This window comes from Solanum tuberosum, unplaced genomic scaffold, assembly GCF_000226075.1.
Source record: "Solanum tuberosum cultivar DM 1-3 516 R44 unplaced genomic scaffold, SolTub_3.0 scf00019, whole genome shotgun sequence".
NCBI lineage: Eukaryota > Viridiplantae > Streptophyta > Magnoliopsida > Solanales > Solanaceae > Solanum > Solanum tuberosum.
Window position 1 is genome coordinate 2,410,603 of NW_006238945.1, and position 21,082 is coordinate 2,431,684.

Here is a 21,082-nt window from a genome sequence, read left to right on the forward strand (position 1 = left end):
CGGATCACGGCGGCGAAAAGGTTTGCCTGCCGAAGCTGGTGGAGTGGCCGCTTACGATTGTTGGTTCTGTGAAGGTCGGAGAAGATAAAAGGAAAATGGCATTGCGGCAGAGGAGCATGATTTACTTTAAGAAATAAATTAAATTCTTATTATTTTATCTTTTATTTAATAAATGTAGTTAATACTTTTTTTTAAATAACAATTAGTAAAGAAAATGATGATTATTATTAATTTTTAATGACACAAATTTGACATGTCATCTATTCAAAGGAGAGTGAGCTACACACATAGTAGGAGGGGTTTAAAAATATTTTTTTGATTGAGTTTAAGGGTTTAGTTTATAAAGGGTTAAATAGAAGGATTCACAATACAAACACATACAAGTACAGGGGTCTACCAAGTCCCTTTTGCCTATTAAATATCCAACAAGAAGTGGAGAAACTAACTTCATATAGATTCCCCAAAAATTACCTTTCATGGGTGGGCGTGGGGGTGGGGAGTTTAACAGAAAAGCTAAGAAAAAAGAAAACAGCCACTACTACCACCATACTTATCATGAATTTCCCATCAACTTGGATAACCCACAAGATTATACATTTCGCACGACGATATATATTGGACACAACAACTTCACTAACAAAGTAGTAAAAGACCATCTCTTTTTTTCTTTCTTTCTATGTTTTCCTTTTCTCAAGACTATCATCTTGCAGCTAACTATTTTTGTCACTTGAATACTTGATGAACAAACAAACCCACTATATATGCTATTAAGGGGATATAATCAAGAAAAGAAAAGAAAAATTATCCCTTCGATTCGATTCTTTTGACACTAATGTTTAAGACATATCTAGCCTATCGATATCCAGGCCCAGAAAAAATCTGTTCCAGTAGCAGCCCCTTCTTACACCTCTTGCAGTTTCTCCTCCATCTGATGGCCGTTCATTTCCTTCTGCTGAGTGTTTGGACTTGTTTCCTCATTCACAGGCTTGCTATCGTTAACTTCCTCAGCTGGCTTCCCCTGTGTCATTCAATTATTTTAATTCTGGCGACTATAACCACGCTTGGTTGGCAGTTCAAAGAATGTTCTACTAAAACAGGAACGTAGAGAGAATTGTCGGACATCGAGGGAAGGGGAAATCTATCTCTCCTATAGAAACCACACCTTGAAAGATTCAACAACTACTTGAAACATCAACCAAATATATATTTATCCAACTGCATTTTCTAGAAAGTGCTTATCGCCCCAAAACTAAGGCAACTTACTCTGCATGATTATAGATATTGAATATATATAGGCATGTACATGGAAAATGCTTATGAGAAGTTTTCATAACTCTCTTATAATAGTGTAGTTGTTAAATAAAGCAAAAACCTGGAGTACATTACGCTTGATTCAAAAGTTAATGTGGGTATAGGTTAGAAATATGCTTGTGGATTATGAATATTTACCAGTGGAAAACAGCTACAGCTAAATCGTATGTTCTTACAAATGCAGTAAACTAGGTCTGTCTTCTTCCTTCGTAAATCTTAAAGGCTGGTCTCAGTATCTCACAAGTGAAATTGTATATTTTTTTATTTTATTTTTTATGAAATTGTATTTCTTATAGATCACAAGCCAATAGCAAGCCAGACTACATAGTTAACAAGATGGTTTTGACAAAAATCTAACTTAGTCGATAACATCTCAAATTGGATGAAAACTTATGGACTCACCTTGTTCTTGTCACGCCATCCAAGTCCAAATGGTCTCGACAGTAAGCTGATCTTTCTAGCAGGTATCTCTGGTGATGAATCTTGGCTGCACCGTACTGTAGATGAATCTTTCTGGGTGGATCTATAAGAGCATATTCGTCCATTTTAGAGAAAACAAAAGATATACATGAAGAAATTGTTATTCATTGTTTGTGTTACTAGTGACAAAAACATGTCAATGTCCTTTCCCAAATGGTGGCCTAGAAGCAGTAAATAACATAGGACATAATACGAGAAAAACACTATGATAACCATTGGGAGGTATAAATGGTGCATTACTCAATACCTTGTGAGGAAATCATATGAAAGGGAGCCATTACCTCGGAGAAGGTATTACTTTATTTTGACCAGACTGGTACTGCAAGGTAGCCTCCAGCATTGATTCAGCCATAACCAGTCTCTTTTCCATCTCAGCAAGGTTTCCCATGGCTTCTTCATACTTTTCCTGTATAGTAATTATAAACCATGAGATATCCAATATACTAGGCATTTGTGTCCAATTTTCCAAATTACACCATCAAAGAAAATAAGTCATTGGAGAAACTTTCTTGTTCAGAATTGACTAAATAAAGAGGCTAGTTATTGTAGATAGATTGTAAGATCATACTAACAATAAAAAACAACAGAAGGAAGAAAGAGTTCTGATTTGATGGATGGAGGGTGCTACTAAAAAGAATTAGTGGCAATACATGTATTAAATCATTGGATGGGAAAGAATGTTTACATAGACTAGTGGAGCAGAACAGATATGCAATGACAAAGATTAATATTGATTAAATTTCTACTGTAAGCAAGGCAAAGGGAGAAAAACTGCTTTTGGGTGGGAGACTTTAAGGCTAAAATGAGATATGGAAGTGGTTAAATATTAAGTACAAAAGATGGTTACATCAGATTTATCTACAGACTTCATAGCATTTTTTTTATGACCGTGGTGTCGAGGCTAGCTTTCGCACACCTCGACTAATTCTATAGGATACTTGTCACCTCCCACCATCTAACTCTGTCCACCAAGTGTAGGACAGATGGGAGGAATCACCTAGAGTTTTTTGACTCCGCTGAGTTTTGAACCTGAGACCTCAGGGATGTTAACCACTTCATAGCCTTTTTAGAGAAAAACACTATGGCTTGTCTAAATTTTGGAAGATAAGGATGCTCTGGTTCAAGAAGTAAATAATAAACAACGCCCTTAGAATTGATTTCTAAAATAAAACCTCCGAAAGATGGTGCTTAAGGTAACTCTCCTATGCTTGCAGCAAATAGAACCAGAGCTATGGTGCTCAAATTCCATTTAATAGATCCACCAATAAAGATCCTCATCGAATCTAATGGATTATATTTATTAGGACCGAACAGATCAATAAAACAATTATGAATGTCTATTCTAGATGAATATGGGACATGACTAAGGGGCCATTTTTAAAAAAATAAAATTAAGATATCTAAATCTGAATATTACAATGTTGAATTTGGATCAGAATACTAAATAAAAAACTATTTATTTTCTCAAAATTTGAACGTTTATAATTTATTTTAATTTAAAAATTTATTAAATATAAAATTCAAATAAAATGATTTAATATTTTATTCACAAATTATTTGGTTGTAAGATGATGCTTGGCAGTGGTATTTGGGGGTGGTTCTTGTGATGGTATTGGTTATGATGGTGGAGGTGGGTGGTGGTATCAGTTGGCGGCGGTGGTCCTGGTGGATGATGATAGTGGTTCGTGGTGGATGATGGAGTGGTTGACGATGTTGGTGGTTGGCAATAGTGGTGGTGGAGGTGGTTGGTAGTAGTGGTTGGTGGCGGTGGCAGAGTGGTTAGTGGTAGTAATTGGTAGTGGTGGTGATGATGTTGACAATCTTGGTGGTTGATTGTGGTCATAATTATGATCATGGAAGTGGTTAATGTGGTAGTGACAACCGATGTGGTTTGTAGAGGTGGTTGATAGTGGTAGTTGGTAGTGGTAGTTGTGATGGTGGTGGCTGTGGACAAAGTGGTGCTGAAAGGTTATCTTCATAAATTTTTAGTACCCTCTTAATAATTTGAAGGCATTGCTCAAGATCTGAATGATTCATATTTATTTAGTGTTTTAAATCTTAAAAGGAACAAAAAAATTTAGTGATGTGAAGTTTGAATCATTCAATTGTAGACATCCATTAAGTGCAAACAACTTCGGCCGAAGCATATAATGGACACCAACATGTTAACTTGAACAAGGAGAAGTAAACAAGACAAGATAACAACAGAATTTATCAGGAATGAACAGATGAATAAAACAATTGTGCATGTATGTCTAGATGATTCTGGGACATGACTTGGCATAATATTGAGAACAAAAGGTTGTTACTATAGAGCTAAAATATGACATATTATCCACTGTGCACTGATATGAATGTTGAAACACAATTTTTTTTAGGAGAAAGTCACTTATTAAAAAAAGGGAAAAGGGTCAAAAAGGCACTTAAACTATGTGAAATTGAATAGAAATGCCACTTTGTTTCTAGTTTGGTCCAAAAAAATCCCCTATTATTATTTTTGGGTCAAAAATGACACTTTCTTAATTAACATATTATTTCTTTTACTTTTCAACACATTCTTTTCCTAATAAAAATATTGTAACCCATCATTAATTTCCATATATATATTATAAGATCTTAGTAACTCATCATTAACTTTTATTTAAATAACAATAAATCAAATAAAATAGAAAATACTTTTATTTCTTAATTTCCAAATTGAAGAAGGATAAACATTTGTTAATATAATCTTTGGTTTTTAAGTTAAGATACAAGAATAATAATGCCATAAAACACAAAATATTACATTGCTTCAAATCACAAAATATCATCTATGGAGTTATTGTTGACTTTTCTTTTTTCATTTTAACGGTAAAACCAAGGAATATATTGACAAATGTTTATCCTTCTTCAATTCGGAAAAGATTAAGAAATAAAATATTTTTATTTTATCAAGAAAGAGAATTTTATCATTATCTAAACGAAAATTAATGATGAGGTTACTATGATCTTATGTTTATGGTCTATATAATTAGTTAAAAAATTACATGAGGTTATTCTAATTTAATTAATAAAACAAGATCCATTTGAGGGGAAAAAAAATTAATAAAACAAGATTAATAAGAAAAAAAATCTCTTCCCACTTTTTTATTAGCTAAAGAGATTTTAAAAGAAAAGAAATAAGAAAAGGGTTCTTTAAAATAATATTTTATTAGGAAAAAATGGGTTTAAAAAGAAAAGAAACAATATGTTTATTAGGAAAGACATTTTTTTATCCAAAAGTAAAAATAGGGACATCTATGGGCCAAATTATCAAGGAGGGGCATTTTCTTGGATCAAACTATTAACGGTAGAGGCATATTTGGACCAAACTATTAACATAGAGCATTTTTTGTTCAATTTCACACGTTTAAGGACATTTTTATCCCTTTTTGGGAAAAAAGGAGAAATGCCATTGCATTAACAATGAATACAAATAAGCACAAAAAGTTTGACCTAGTTTACTAATTTCTTGGAATAAAAAGTGAAGGGATTTTTTTTACACCTTCCCAGAGCTTCCCATTTTTCTCCCTTGGTGACTCAAACCCACAACTTCAAGGTTGGAAGTGGAGGGCGCTTACCACTTGAGCAACCCTCTCTTGTCGAAGAAAAGGAATAGAAGTTGAAATGTTTCATTAAGAATTTCAAAGAGAGAAAAACCTGTAGCATCTGAGAGGCATATCTTTGAGCTGCTGCCTCTTGTTCAGCGAACCTACGAGCATCTTCTGTTACCCTTTGTTCTTGCTCCACCCTCATGAGAACCTATATAGAAAAATTCATTCACATAAATCGCCATAGCGAGCAAGGACGAACATATTAGATAATATTCAGGTATGTTATCATCAAATATTTAATGAGAATTATCACCTGAAGCATGACATTCTCTTGCTCTTGCTTATCAGCAAGGACCTGTCTAATCTCAGCAACCTCTTGTTCTAATTGTTCAACCTGAACAGTAAGAATATGCCAGTGTGCAATTGTCATTATGAGATTTAATCTTCAAATAAGCAAAAGAAAAAGAAGAAACAACTCAAAAGCAATTATCTCTGTGGTATAACAAAATAAAGCTAAACATGAAGGAAAGAAATCAACTAAGCTCCAATCCTAAATTAGTTGAGGTCAGTATGAATCCTTTTTGATTCATTAAGCTTTATTCAGGCTTAAATTTCCTTCATTCTAGCACTAAATAATTTGTTATTTTAAAGCAAGTAGGGTTCAAGATCTTCCATTTATCAATTATCCCTACTCAGATAGTCAGATTACTAGTGATCACAACTAATTGGTATTACCAATGTTAGATTCTTTGCTTCCTTTGTGTTATGCACTTAACTAAGTCCACTATAATTCTAAGAGATTTAAGATTCTTTCCACTTCCCCCTTTGGTGATTCAGACTCCGAATTTCATGGTTGGAAGTGTGCAGGCTCTTACAATCAAGCAACTTCAGTATTACAAGATTCATTTTAATCTCTATGTATGCAACTTGCACCTTCTGGTGGATGTAATTCTAATCCTATATACAATATAGTATATCCATCTTCACATCCGCACTTCATGGAACTTTCTCCATAGTTCAAAACTTTAGTTGACTCAGTCACTGGACGAACATAGTTTTAATACTAGTCATTAACCTACCGCAATCCTCCTCGTTTATCCGACCTTGAGAACCATTATGCTTAATATATGTGGAACTTATCAATGAAGTTTTGGGAAAGAAAGTTGTGCCAACCATATAAAAAGTTTTGGAAGCCCTTTTCATCCATAAAGAAAAAGATGTGAAGAGGTGGCACACATTGAGGAAACTTGTGAATCATATGGAAAATATATTTGAACCAGATAATTATTATCAAGCAAACCCCAGAGAGGAAGAGATAAAAGGAAATTTTAAATGCTGTCCTGGGTTTTCGAGGCACTTTCTTATGGTTGAGACAGTCTAATAGTGTTCCATTGCCTCAAATGCCCAGGCATCTTTACCCTCTACTTATCCACGGTACTATCCAAGAAAGCAAACTTAGGTATGAATGGAAAGGATGCATTAAAGATTTCACAATGCTTAGGAGCAATATATCTGTAATGGTCTAATGGAGAGTACAGAGATGAAATATGCACAAGCAACCAGATAAGTAGAGGGCTTCACTTTGACCAAACCCATTCACGGGCTTATAGAAAGAACACAACCATGCTGGGAAAAATGCACAGGAAGCTGGGGGGTTTCACTGTCTTTTGTCACCCAGGGATGTGAGTGATGAAAGTGGGGATATGATTTCCTACTCAAACAAAAGTTATTTAACTCAATCATATGAAAGACCCTTAAGTACCCTTGCGCTCAACTGCCGTCTGTTATCCTGCTTTACCATCTCCATCAATGCTGTTTCTAACTCCTCCGCTCTGCAGACAGGAAAAAATATACATGAAAAGGACATAACTATTCTCATTTTCAAAATTGTTGACTTCTTCGTTTCAGACACCCATGAATAGGTATAGAGTTTGTCAGAAAAGCTTATACAGAAATATAGTGAAAATGGAGAAATATCCATACTTCATTGAATTACAAGTTTGATAGATCACTCTCTAAAGGGAGAGATTAACTTCCAAACTCTAAGCATCAAAGTTCTTTTTTTAATTTTAAAAAAAGTTATACCGACTACTTCAATTTGAATAGGAATTTTGCAATTCCTTAGTGACCTTAGGCTGCCAGAGATGCTTGTTCTGTCAGATACTACCGTCATGCTCTGAGATAACAGAACAGAAAGTTGAGGCATCAAAACTTCTCCTTTTGTTCCTACTTGGTTACTCTAAAGGTAGCAGATTACAAAAGTGGCATCAGCTGGGAAACTTCGAACATGGTCTCAAATTTGTGATTTTTCTCGGCCTCCTAAAATTAACCCACAAAAAAGATGATTAACATGCACTAGAAGTAGAAAATCTGATTTCTCACACCTTCTAGTAGCATAAAAGTTTCAGATTCTACACGACATCAATAACATGTTACAAATCATTATATTCGTAAGGACAAGAATGTATGGAAGAAGCTGCACTTTACAGTGAGCAACTATGACAAAAGTAAATATGCATAGAATAACATGAAGACTAAAATGTACGCACCTAAGTTCAGCAGATCGTTTCTCCTCCAACAACTTGCACAATTCAACCTTCAGCCAACTCACCTGCATTAAAGTCGTACTTTAAAATATGCAAAGTGAAGATACACCAGAATAAGGTACACCACTGTAGTTAAAATTGTGCGCATGAATCAGAATACACTGAGGATCTGCTTTTATTTTTGATATTGCATACCCTAGAGAGATGATGTTGACTCATTATAAGAGAGATATGTTACCCATATATATATATATATATATATATATATATATATATATATATATATATATATATATATATATATATATATATATATATATATATATATATATATATATATATATATATATATATATATATATATATATATATATATATATATATATATATATATATATATATATATATATATATATATATATATATATATATATATATATATATATATATATATATATATATATATATATATATATATATATATACAGAGAGAGATAGAGAGAGAGAGTGAAATAAGAGTCTGGCAGTTCAGAACTTAGATGGCTTTAGTACACTGTAGACAGCATCTTTTCTTTAAAAACCAAACCATCTATCTCATCCAGCTCTCCCTAATTTCACATTTCTGAAAAACTTCCTTGTTATTGTTTAACAATTATCTATGACAAGATGAGTTGAGCCTAAATGAGGAAACATGGTCTGACGGTTCATATAGCTGACCTCAACTTGTTTGGGACTGAGGCATAGTCCTTTTTTTAAATCTTTGACAAGATCCTATTTATGGCCTTTGTCCGCAATCTATGCTCACAAATACAAACTATGAAATCATTTCCCTTATTCAACAAACAGCCCATAGCCTACCCCTCCAATAACAAACCCAAGGACTCTTTTCTTCCTTCACTTGCTCTTTTTCTTCCCTAATTGTCCAGAAGGTTCAACTACTAAACCAGCAATTGCGCACCTTCAGTTCAGCCACGAGAAGTGTTATTAAAAGCGAGGCACTGCTCTTGCACTTTTCTCCCTTGAAGCGAGGCTTGGGTGAAAAGGCGAGAGTAGTAAAAGTGAGAAAAGCTTGCCTAAGCAAGGTTGACAGCTTAACTGGGGTTTTATTTTAAAATTTTGTAAAAACACTTACGCGACTTCTTACCAAACATCTTCATCTTCTTCTTCTTCTTCTTTTTCTCTCCTTCTCTTCTTCTTTTCTCTAATTCTCTATTGTGAGCTTGCGACTGCATTACTAGGTTTTTAATTCAACTTGCACTCTGCGACTTCTCTGGTTTTTTGTCTGTTTTGCAATTGTTTACTCTGCTTTGTATTTTCTTTCTCTATTCTGCTCTGTTTTTTGTCTATGTTATGCATTTTTTCCTCTGTTTTGTAAAGTTTTTCGCTGTTCTATCTCTGTTTTCACTGTTCTGTTTTTTGTTTTTTGTGATTGTAATAAATTCTATTTTTTTTTCAATGCATCAAAGCCAAAAAAGAGATCCAGCTTGGGCGTATGGAACTCCAATGGGCAGTACTGAAAAGTCCAATGTGTCTTTTGTCATGTGAAATAGAACAGTGGAATATTTTGTCACAAGAAACATCTAATTGGTGGTTATAAAAATGTCAAAGTACGTCCAAAAGTTCCGGATTTTGTTAAAGAAGAAATGAGAGAGTATCTTGCTAGAAAAAATGAGTTAAAAACACAACTGAGTCATGGAGCTTCTATGGTTAATCTTGTTGATGAAGATGATCAAATGGATGATAATGGCGTTGAAGAAGGCAATGATATGTCCATGGGGCTTTCGTCAAAATCTTCAACTAGTGGAAGTGGATCATCCATCGCTAGCAATATTAAAGGTCCTTTTAATCTTTATTTCTAGAAAAAGCCAAATGAAAAGAGAAAATGTGGAGTTATTTAGATTCTGCCAAAAAGATTTTGAGGGAGTGTGTTGTAGCTGCTTTTGCAAGGTGGATGTATGATGCAGGCTTCCCTTTCAATTGTATCAACTACATAGAGAGTTTTGGTGAATTCATTGAGGTTGTAGGCCAATATGGCCCAGGAATGAAACCTCTCACCTATCACGAAGTAAGAGTTCCTCATTTAAAAAAGAGGTGGAGAAGATAAACAAGACTGTTGAGGAGCATAAAGTGCAATGGAAAACTTTCTGGATGTTTCATTATGATGGATAAGTTGATGGCAAAAATGGGAAAATGTTTTGGTGAAATTTTCCACAAGGTGGTGTGTTTGTTGAATCCCATGATGCTAGTGACTTATCTACCGATTCCACTAAAATGTTCAACTTATTTGAGAAGATTATATTGAAATTGGGAAGGAAAATGGTGTACAAGTTGTTATCAATAATGCAAGTGAGAATGTTAAAGTGGGTAACATGTTGAAGGAAGTGTTCCCACACGTTTTTTGGTCTCCATGTTCTACACAGTATATCAACTTGATGCTTGGCGACATTTTCAAGATAGCCCCATATCTACAGGTGAACAAGTGGTTCTAGTTTTTTCTTAACCTTCACTTTTTATACTAACTATTAAAGAAGAATTCTACAGATTTTGCTAAGGCTATTAAGATACATTTTTACATTACTCAGAGGTCACTGTTGTTGAACGTGATGGGGAGATACACAAAACAAAGAAATTTGGAGAAACTGGCCAAGACGAGATTTGCAACAGCTTTCTTGACTATGCAAAGTTTCTACTTACAAAAGAAAAACTTGAGAACCTGAATGGAATGAGGGGTGGCAAAATCAAGCCCAACCCGACCCAACCCATTTAGGTTTGGGTTGGTTATTGACTCGCCCATTTGTTAGCTCAACCCAACCCATTTCAACCCATTAAAAATTGGGTTGATATGTAACCCCCAAATTGATTTTTGAGAAATCTTGTCAAAATATTTTTAAAAAACTTTTTATTTTTATTTTATATGTTATATATAGTTATGATAAAGAAAAATAATAATTTAGTAGGTACTAAAAGCTTATAAAATAACAAATAAAGCTATTAAAACTTGGTAAAAATTGGGTGGGTTGGGTTATGACCCGTCACTAACCCGTTATCTAACCCGTTTTGACCCAACCCATTTGGCCCAAACAAATTTGGGTTGGGTTGGGTTTTGACCCATTTTGACCCACCCAAATTTAACCCAACCCGCCCAATTGCCACCCCTAAGAGTAACTGTGCAAAGGAAGCTATGGGAAAGAAGTTGTGAGATCTATTATTTCTCCATATTTTTGGAATCACACTGTTCAGGCCTTAAAGTTGATGGTCCTTTTGATTACTGTACTTCGTTTGGTTAATGTGGAGAAAAACCCACCAATGGGGTACATTTTTGAATCCATCGATAGAGCCCAAAAATATATAAGAAAGTTTTTTGATAAAGATGTGAGGAAATATGAGAAACTTTTTGAAATCATTGATAAAAGGTGGAAGGATCAACTTCATTAACCTATACATGCATCAAGGCATAACTTGAACCCTGGACTCTTTTATATAAATCATGATAAAAGGACTCTAGATAAAGAAGTGTGGGCTGCCCAAGATATCATGCATGTGTTGAGAGGTTGGTCCCACATGTAGGTTTGCAAGACAAAATAGGGAAGGAGCTTGGTGTGTACATGAAAGCGGATGGACTATTTGGAATGGATTCGGACATTCGGACTATCAGTAATTAACTTTAAAAATAATTTTTTTAATGTTGATTGATGGATGCTATTTGGTCATGAAGTTCCAAATTGCAACAATTTGCTAATAGAGTTTAAAGTTTATCTTGTAGCTCATCCGGATGCGAAAGAAAGTGTGTATGAACATATGAGAATCTACATTACATTACTACTAACTTAAATTGTATCTCAATTGTCCTAAGTAATCCTATTTATTACTTTCTACAACTCATGTGCAGATTCATACTAAAGAGAGGAATAGGCTTGAGCTAAAGCGTGTCAATGATCTAGTGTTTGTTAAATATAACAGAACATTGGTGCCGTCATTACAAAACTCACAATACCATTGATCCAATTTGTTTGGACATTACTGATGAAGTAAATGAATAGTTAATTGTTGCCCCTCAAGATCATGAAGATGAAGAAGTTTATGAAGGAGAAGATCTCACTTATGGTCATGTTGCTCTGACAAGTTGTGCTGAGAAGAATATTTATGGTTTTAGGGAGAGTACTTCAAGGAGCGAGAAAGAGCAACTACAAGTTCATGTAGAACTCTAGTTGAAGAAGCCTTTGATGACCAAAATAATAACGTGATGACACCGTAAGAGTTTGAAGATAGGATGTTGCTCCATTTGTGATTTGGTCTTGCATTTGTTTAACATGTTATGACTTCTGAGGATTATTGACTATCTATTTCTAGTACCTGGCATATTACTTAAAAATTTAAGAATTGAAAGATTTGCTTAATATGTTATTTCTATCGAGTTCTTGGTTATTTTTCTCTCTATATATTATATCATCGTCATCATCATACACAGCAGAATCCCACAAATGGGGTCTGGGGAAGGTAGAGTGTACGCAAACTTTACTACTACCTCGTGGAGGTAGAGAGGTTGTTTTCGAAAGACCCTCGCTAAAGCATATAGCATCCAAGTACAAAAAATAAGAAAACACAGCAACTAACAAGGGAAGAGTGCAAATCCTACAATAAAGGAACAAGAACAACAAAATAGTGCAATAATCGAAACACAATAAATAACAAACAATGATGGATATCAAAAGCAAGATCTACAACAATACAACTAGTACAATGACAAACACCAATAAGCCTAATCCTCGGAAAACAAGACAACACTCCATCATTTACTAACCTTCTATCTTAATACGCATCCTCCACACCCTCCTATCTAAGGTCATGTCCTCAATAATCTGAAGTAGTGTCATGTCCTATCTAATCAATTCTCTCCAATACTTTTTTGGCCTACCTCTACCTCTCCTCGTACCTACTATAACTAACCTCCCGCACCTCCTCCTGGGTGTCTGCACATCTCCTCTTCATATGTCCAAACCATCTCAATCTCGCCTCTTTCATCTTGTCCACCACGGAGGTCACTCTCATCTTATCTCGAATATCCTCAATCCTATTCTTATCGCTTCTTGTATGCCACAATCCACCTCAACAACTTCATTTTCGTGATATGCATCTTCTGAACATAGGAGTTCTTGACTAGCCAGCACTCTGCTTCTTACAACAATGTCGGTCTAACAACCCGTCTATAAAACTTATCTTTAAGTTTCTGTGGTACTTTTCTATCACACAAGACTCCGAATGCACGCCTCCTTCATCCAAGCCGCACCAATACAATGTGTGATATCATCGTTGATATCTCCACTCCCTAGATTATAGACCCAAGATGCTTGAAACTATCTCTCTTGGGGATAGCCTAAGTATCAAGCCTCACTTCCATGCCTGCCTCTTGCATTGCATCACTGAACCTAATACTCTGTATTGGTCCTGCTTAACCTAAACCCTTTAAACTCCAAAGTTTGTCTTATCAATCAATATTATGCCATCTACAAATAACATACACCAAGGCACTTCATCTTGAATGCTTTGCGTGAATTCATCCATTACCGAGGCAAATAGAAACGGGCTAAGAGTTGATCCTTGGGGCAATCCCATCTTTACAGAAAAGTGCTCTCCTCATACATGCCCTTTTATCGCCCTAATGTAAGCCACTGGTACCCTCCTAGCCTCCGAGCATCTCCAAAGGATGACCCTCAAAGAAGTGAGCCCTTGTCACTTTTTCCGCTTCTCACACTCCAAACCACTAGCCTCGAGTAAAAAGAAAGAAAGAGCATCACTGTTTGTACTATATCAAGCTTGTGGCTAAGGCACTGCCAATCAAATTCTGGCACACTGAATCACTTCAAAAATACCAAGATTCAGATTAAAAGCCACTCAATAAGCTTACAACTCCAATAACCACATCAACAACAACTGCACCTCAGTCCCAAACAAATTATTATTGGCTATATGAATCTCTACGCCTTCATTTAAACTCATTTCATATCATCATACTATATATATATATTACTACTATTAATAATAGTCTAGGAAGTAGGCAGATGGTCATCAACATGCCTGCTTTCTAAACAGGGGCGATTTGGTCATTTTGTACTTTTTCATTTTAATTTGTTTGTCTTATTTTCTTTTTCAGTTTGAATATATTTGAAAATTAGGTAAAAAATACTATAAATCACAACAACTAACAACTAAAAATATTTAAAAGATATATAAAAAAATCAATTGACTTTCGAAATTCTATCAAGTGCCCCATAAATTATAGGACAGAGGAAGTTATATATATCATTTGAAATGACTAAACAGTATTATAAATCACAATAATTAACAACTTAAAAATTTAAATGACATAAAAATTCAGTTGACTCTTGAAATTTTATTAGTGTCACATAAATTAAGATAGTGGGAGTAACATATCTTATTTGAAAATGACGTAAAAAGTATTACAAATCATAATAGTTGACAACTAAAAATATTTGAAAGACATAAAAGATTTGGTTGACTCTCAAAATTCTATCAGTGCCACATATATTAGGAAAAAAGGATTAACATATATTATCTGAAATATATGTAAAAGTACTATAAATCACAATAATTAATAACTTAAAATATTTACAAATCATAAAAAAAAATTGATTGACTCTCGAAATTTCATTTGTGTCACATAAAATGAGACAAAGTGAGTAACATCTATTGGGCCAGTGTTGACACGGACTCCAATGTCTAGTGTGTGTGTATATATATATATATATATATATTTAAGAAAAATAGAAGCTCTCTAACAAGTCTGAAACATATCCTCAACTCATAGATATCATCTGTGTGGGTCTTTTTCTTCCATTTTGTCCTAACAATAGCTAAGTCTACATATATAGCAAGAATTGTCTATCTTTCGAGAAAACTTCTTTCCATCTGATTTTAGGTCTACCCCATCCATTTTAAACACCTTCACTTACCATAGTTCCGCACCTACAAAACGGTGCATCGGTAGGCCGACCTAGAACATGTCCAAACCATCTCAAGCAACTTTCTCGCACTTTATCCTCATTGTATGTTATTTGTACCTTCTAGTGAACGTGGTCATTTTTAATCTTAACTAATCTGGTAGGACCACACATCCATCTTAACATCTGCATCCAACATTCATCTTGTGGATATGTAGGACTTTAGCTGTCCAACATTCACTAGCATATATCATTGCCAGACATAGTTGCTCTATTTAACTTACCTGTCACTTTAGTAGAATCTGTTTTTTTTAAAATAAACTTTCGTAGACATCCTTCTATCACATAACAACCAGGTAGCACTTCTCCATTTCAACTCCAGTAACTAAAGCCATTTTCCAATTTGTTTCTAGGTCTGGTCCTCAATTCCCAATATGTTAATTATGAATGGTATCATAAAATAAAGTTCCTGTCTCAAGGACATAACGAGGACAACCTCACTATCTGGTACACTTCTGACTATTCTGTAAGCATCTTCTAGGTGGTACCCTGAAGCAGACACAGTTACTTTAAGGGTGTAGTATCTTACAACCACAATGCTTAACTTGATGAATGAACATTTCAAGCTTTCACTTCCAAAAAGATTTCCATACCAATTTCAGTAACTTCCATAAATTGCGTGGATCAATTCTGAAGTGCTTGTTTTAAAAGTTTGACAAGATGATAGAGTAGTGTAACACATGTTTATTAGAAGTTGATCAGGAGAGGCATGTAAGTTCAAAGGACAGACTGACATATTTAATAATTTAGGGGATATATGACCAAAAAGCTACCTGCTCTTGAAGATCTGGAACAGAATCTATTTCCACACTCCCATTCAGGCCCATGTAAAGTTCATCCATATTAGCAGATGCACTATCTGTCTGAGATGCATCACTATTTGTCTCTGTATCAGCCTTTTGATCTGTTTTAGTGGCTCCTAAAATTGCAGATCCAGAATCATGCTTAAAACTGTATAGTTTAGATACCAGACCCTGAGGGTTCCTCAGAACTCGAAGCCCTATAGACCTCTCTTCAAGTGCAGCTTTCACGGCTGGTCGATGCTTATTTCTTAGTACTTCTAATCTAGCTTCATTAACATTTTGATAGCCCATGCAGGCAGTCAGAACAAGTTGACTGCTATCGAATGTCGAGCCAGTAAGTGACTGCAGCAGAGTGACTGCATCCCCAGCATCTTTTGTGGTAGCTAATGCGGGTCCTGGACAAGACCAAACAAATCACTTTTGTGCAACCAAAATATGAATATAGATTAAAGCTGCAAGGAATAAAAGAACTAACAATTTATCAATTGTTGTAAACTCGAAAGATTACCATATAATTCCATCAAAGCAAGCGCTGAACGAAATAACATCACTCGATTTCCTTCAAACAGAAGAACATCCCATACTCTAAGAACTAAAACCAAGGAAAATTAATAAGAAAGGGAGTCAACAAACAGTAAGATGAACAAGGCATGAAATGTGAATAAGAAGATTCCGAGCACAGTGACCTAAATTAAGCATAATGACAACTTAACACTTGGTTACATCTGCATTCTCAGCCACCATACAGCTTAAATTTTTCATGAGAGAGAGAAACCAACCACTTTCCCACGGAAGCATGTTCATAAATATGGAGAGGAACCATGGTCCTGTAACCCATGCTACCTGCACTCCCAGGTAATCCAGATGATTAACTGCAATAAAGCATTTGTGAAGACACCAAAAGTTAACAATAATAATAATAATAACAACTACCAATGGCACGGACAGATAATCTGAAGAAAGGTGCTTTACAAAAGGAAGTCAAAGAAAAAGACATACCCAACTTTGGAAAATTTTCTCGCACCAACTCCTCAAGAACAAGTTGGTCAACCTGACAAGAGATGATCAAGCAAATAAAATCTTGTTTGATATGTTCATACTTCTGATATGCAATTGAAACATACCAAAGTAATGAAAGGAGCATGAAGAGGTAGCACCAAGTTATAGCAAGCAAAAACCAAAACTTTCTTTTACCTGAGACTCTAGCATCTCTTCTGAGTAGTATCCATCAAAGTAATCATCTAAAATCCCCATCAAAGTCCTGTAAGTTTTATTATTAAAAAAAGTCCTATAAGTTTCGGCAACATCTTGATTCCAATGAGCCCAAAGTGACAAAAGCGGAAACTCATGTTACATCTACATAACAAATAACTCTGCAAGTATGATCTGCTAAAGAACGCCAATGCTCTCTGAATTGTGAACTGTGAGTAGAAGCAACTTTCATCTACATATATAAACTAAGACATATCCATCTGGAATATAAGATGTAAACAAAGTTAAGAAACATACCAAAACGCATTTTCCTCTGGCATTAGAAGCAATAATAGACCAGCAAAAAAATTCATGGCCTGCATTTTTAGACCAAAGATGCAGTTTGATCAATGCCAAAGGACTATTAATCCACTTAAGGAAAATAATTGTTTGGATAATTCTTAGATAGGTAAAGAATCAATTTTTTCACGAAATAAAACTATAGCACATTGTCTACAATAATTTTCAGAAGAAAATAGAGTTCAATAATAAAATCTAGAATGAGATGCTGAGCATTTACACAGAGAAGAGCAATAACACCATGTCAACAGCACCCCTTAGAACAATCAGAGAACAATGTTGGACATACTTAAATAGATGATAATATTCTACATCTTTCACTTATTTCAAGAATGCAAATATTCAAACAATAAATTTGAATCCAAATCATAGTAATTCATCAACAATTATTATAATATATTTCTTATCCTTGTCAATATTTATGCAAGTAAAATTACCCTTTATCAACCTGTGAGACAAAGGGAACTTTAGAAAGCTGTCGATGGGGATTGACGCTTAGAAAGATCAAATTTAGAGCTCAACAACCCAGATACCCATGAAAGGAGAGGAGAACAAGAAGAAATCTAAACATGCATGTGGTAATTCTTTTTTTTTATGACCGAGAAATCCATCTGGGGGACCAAGCCTTAATTAGGAGTTAGGACCACCCGCAGCATTCGATCCTCGAAGATAATGGATCTGCTTTCTACCCTTTTCCACATAAATACCAAGTTAAGTTCTTCACATGGCACAAGGCTTGAACATGTGACCTAGGTCACAGGTCCCTCAACCTTTGCCACTTGAACTAAGCCCCAAGGGCTTAAACATGAAAGTGGTAATGAGCACTCGCATATGATCACTTCCTTTTTCTGATTTTCAAAAAAAATTCCATTTTTCCAATTTTCCAACTTCACAAAGTTTAGCTCTTTATTTTTTCATCCTTCCCTACTCATCCAGGAATTTTTTAAAAATTATATCCATATATTATTTTCTAATATTTGGTCCTCATTATGTTGTTCTGAATCAGGTTACATCTATGTAAGGGGGTTTTTGGATTAGCTTATTTTTAGATACTTTTGGCTTTTAAGCATTTTTTTAGTTTTGGAGGTGTTTGGAAAAGTTAAAAAGTGCTTTTAAGAAAGAGTTTGTACAAGTGAGGAGTATCCTCATGACTCTAGCTTCTTTTTGGTGCATCTATGAGGTTCCTAATTATATGGATGATTTGGTGACTTTTTGTGAAATAGAATACTATCTTTTGGTATACTACTTGAATACAAGGAGTTCCCCTTTAATAAAATTATTGACTTAATCTAAAAAAATTAATTAAGAAAATAGCAAGTAAAGACACAGGATACACAAGTGCATTTTCCCAAACTTCACCAGCTATATAATTGTATCGTCTGGAAATAAATCGTTTAAGAGTAATTATTACAAAATGCTGCAGGGAGACTCTGGTGTGTTTGATAAGCTTTGTCCATGGAAGATGCTTTGGAAGACCAAAGCACCACCTAAGGTGGCATGTTTTAGTTGACTAGAAGCACATAGTGCATGTGTAACTCAAGAAGACTTCAGAAGAGAGGTTTACACCTATGCAGTAGATGCTTTTTTTTTTTTTGATGACAAGGGAAACCCGCAGCCGCTACCCTTTGGGTGCGCACAGGGTAAAACTCCCGCTCCTATGCAATAGCTCGCAAACCACATAGGAGAGGTAACCCGCACTAGGCAAGCCCGGTGCGACGAGCTCGACCCAGAAGCAAACGCCTTGCTTTCGCTGGCAAGGGGTTTCGAACTTGAGACCTCCAACATGGAAGTCCCAAGCCCAAACCACTGGGCCACCCCGAAGGGTTATGCAGTAGATGCTTTCTTGGGAGAATTCCTCTGAAACAGTAGATTATTGACTTTTGCATTGCTATCAAACTTGGGAGGTCTGGGGTTTTCTCTTGGATGTATGTAGGGTTCTATTGGAAACTGACATTTATTATGTGGTTGGCAGGCACAACATGTGAAGAAGAGGCAATACAAGATGTATCCCTATCTATAACGCAGAGACAGTGTGGCTGTTTTGAAGGAAGAAAGGATTCTTTTCTATATGTCAAATTCAATTGTATCCCAAAATTAGAGTTTTGGTTGAAGGAAAAAATTGTAACTAGCACATTAGATACAGTATCTATTTGAATCTCTGGCAACACAGGACCTTATCAATCTGTCCAGCTTTTTTACTGTTTTTGGTACTTCCTTGGTACTTGCGTAATTATTACCTTACCTAATCTTTTTTGAAAATGTAAAATTACCTTACCTTATCAAAAAGATAGTTAAAGAAGGACTATTAGTATTAATTTATTTTTCTTCCTCCAAACACAGAGTCTTGCTTATGGTAAAATAAATGCCAAAACTGAATCAACAGCAAACTTGTAATGGTGGTAACCCAATTTTCTTCTGGCCTCATGGTCAAATAGAATTTCAAGGATCTTAACAAACATGACTATCTTCCCTGCAATTTTCAAAACACCGAGGGAAGAAAAAGACGAGTAAATATAACAGCATTATGCTAACAGAATACCTGACAATAGCCGACTGAGGGATTGTGTCGAGCATAGGCTGTAAGTAAACGCCTTAAAGCATTTCTTCCATCTTCGTCTAGAGCAGGATGTCCAGGAAATGTCCGTGGTAGATCCTGCAATAAAACAGCAAGATAAGATTGGACCCAAAATGGACAAACCAGCAGTAACATAACAAAAGTTATTCAAAAGAATAGTTGACATATAGCACATTCAATGACCTTCTCAATCTGCCCTCTCCATTTCTCAGGTATACATACAGAGTCCATGCTTGGATTAACAGAATTTCCAGAGTCTTCAGATTCCACACTACTACGCTCTGTATTATTACCAGATCCAGTGCCTAACGCAAGCAAATCTTGATAATAGGTCTCCGTTCTGCGTACCCTCACGCCCACAAAGGCTTGCCAAACCTGATATTCCAATATTAAGCTTACGTGAATAAAGATAGTGCATGAACTCATACTACTTTAAAGAACACGATCATAAGGAAATTTCAAAAGATTATATGTACCTCTCCCCTGAGATCCATGGGTACACCACCCTGAACAAGACACTCCAATTCTTCTTTCCAAGGAGGCAAAGACTCTTGACTAGAATAAGCCAAATGGCTAACAGTATCATTTAAAGGGATGTCTTGCATGGAATCTAATTCAGATTTGTCCAAAGATTCTGATCTTTCCATATCATAAAACTCATCTTCTGAGTCCTCTTCTGATACTCCTTTCATGGGTCTAGACTCTTCAATTGCAGGAAGGGCCTTCCGCAGACCAGAACCTTGCTCCTGTTTGACTAAGTTTACTTTCTTTTTTACACGAGTGCTCATCATATCCTCAACAGCACATAGAGACGGTCTAATTTCCGTCCATTTTTGAGCCTGACAAATTTTCCTCTCTACAGAGATCAATGTACCATCCTTCTCTATTGTGTTTACAAGTTGACCTTCTTCTCCATTCTGTGCATCAAAACGTACCTCCTGAGCAATTGGTTCAGCACCAGGATTAGTCAAACTTTTGTCTGCAGATATCCCATTTATGGACAACTCAGCAGACTCTGCTTGACGCTCCAAGAAATCCTTCCACCTATCAGATCTCTCTTCCTCTTCTTCCTTAAAAATAAATGCATACAGGGTGAGATAATGAGGGAATATTTGCTGCTAGATTGCTGAGAAATGTGATATAAGATAAAATAAAGATATTTGGAGCTTCACTTCAGCTAATTATGGAGAAATTATCGATTTTAGTCTCCCCCTCCCCCCCCCCC

At 35.3% G+C, this 21,082-nt stretch overlaps 1 protein-coding gene across 1 annotated transcript in view; it reads right to left on the minus strand.

The window, feature by feature from the left end:
* Nucleotides 1-560: 560 nt before the first annotated feature.
* Nucleotides 561-21,082, minus strand: part of LOC102584220 (EVI5-like protein) — a 27,897-nt gene continuing 7,375 nt past the window's right edge. The window contains exons 3-18 of the mRNA XM_006340494.2: nt 20,334-20,927; nt 20,041-20,232; nt 19,822-19,935; nt 17,241-17,299; nt 16,926-16,992; nt 16,731-16,782; nt 16,511-16,603; nt 16,240-16,323; nt 15,702-16,126; nt 7,913-7,974; nt 7,126-7,195; nt 5,677-5,757; nt 5,470-5,571; nt 2,073-2,197; nt 1,714-1,834; nt 561-1,018 (exon numbers count right to left, since the gene is read on the minus strand). Of these exons, the coding sequence (XP_006340556.1) occupies nt 902-1,018; nt 1,714-1,834; nt 2,073-2,197; nt 5,470-5,571; nt 5,677-5,757; nt 7,126-7,195; nt 7,913-7,974; nt 15,702-16,126; nt 16,240-16,323; nt 16,511-16,603; nt 16,731-16,782; nt 16,926-16,992; nt 17,241-17,299; nt 19,822-19,935; nt 20,041-20,232; nt 20,334-20,927 (2,358 nt within the window). The 3' untranslated portion in view covers nt 561-901. The remainder of the gene's footprint in view (nt 1,019-1,713; nt 1,835-2,072; nt 2,198-5,469; nt 5,572-5,676; nt 5,758-7,125; nt 7,196-7,912; nt 7,975-15,701; nt 16,127-16,239; nt 16,324-16,510; nt 16,604-16,730; nt 16,783-16,925; nt 16,993-17,240; nt 17,300-19,821; nt 19,936-20,040; nt 20,233-20,333; nt 20,928-21,082) is intronic.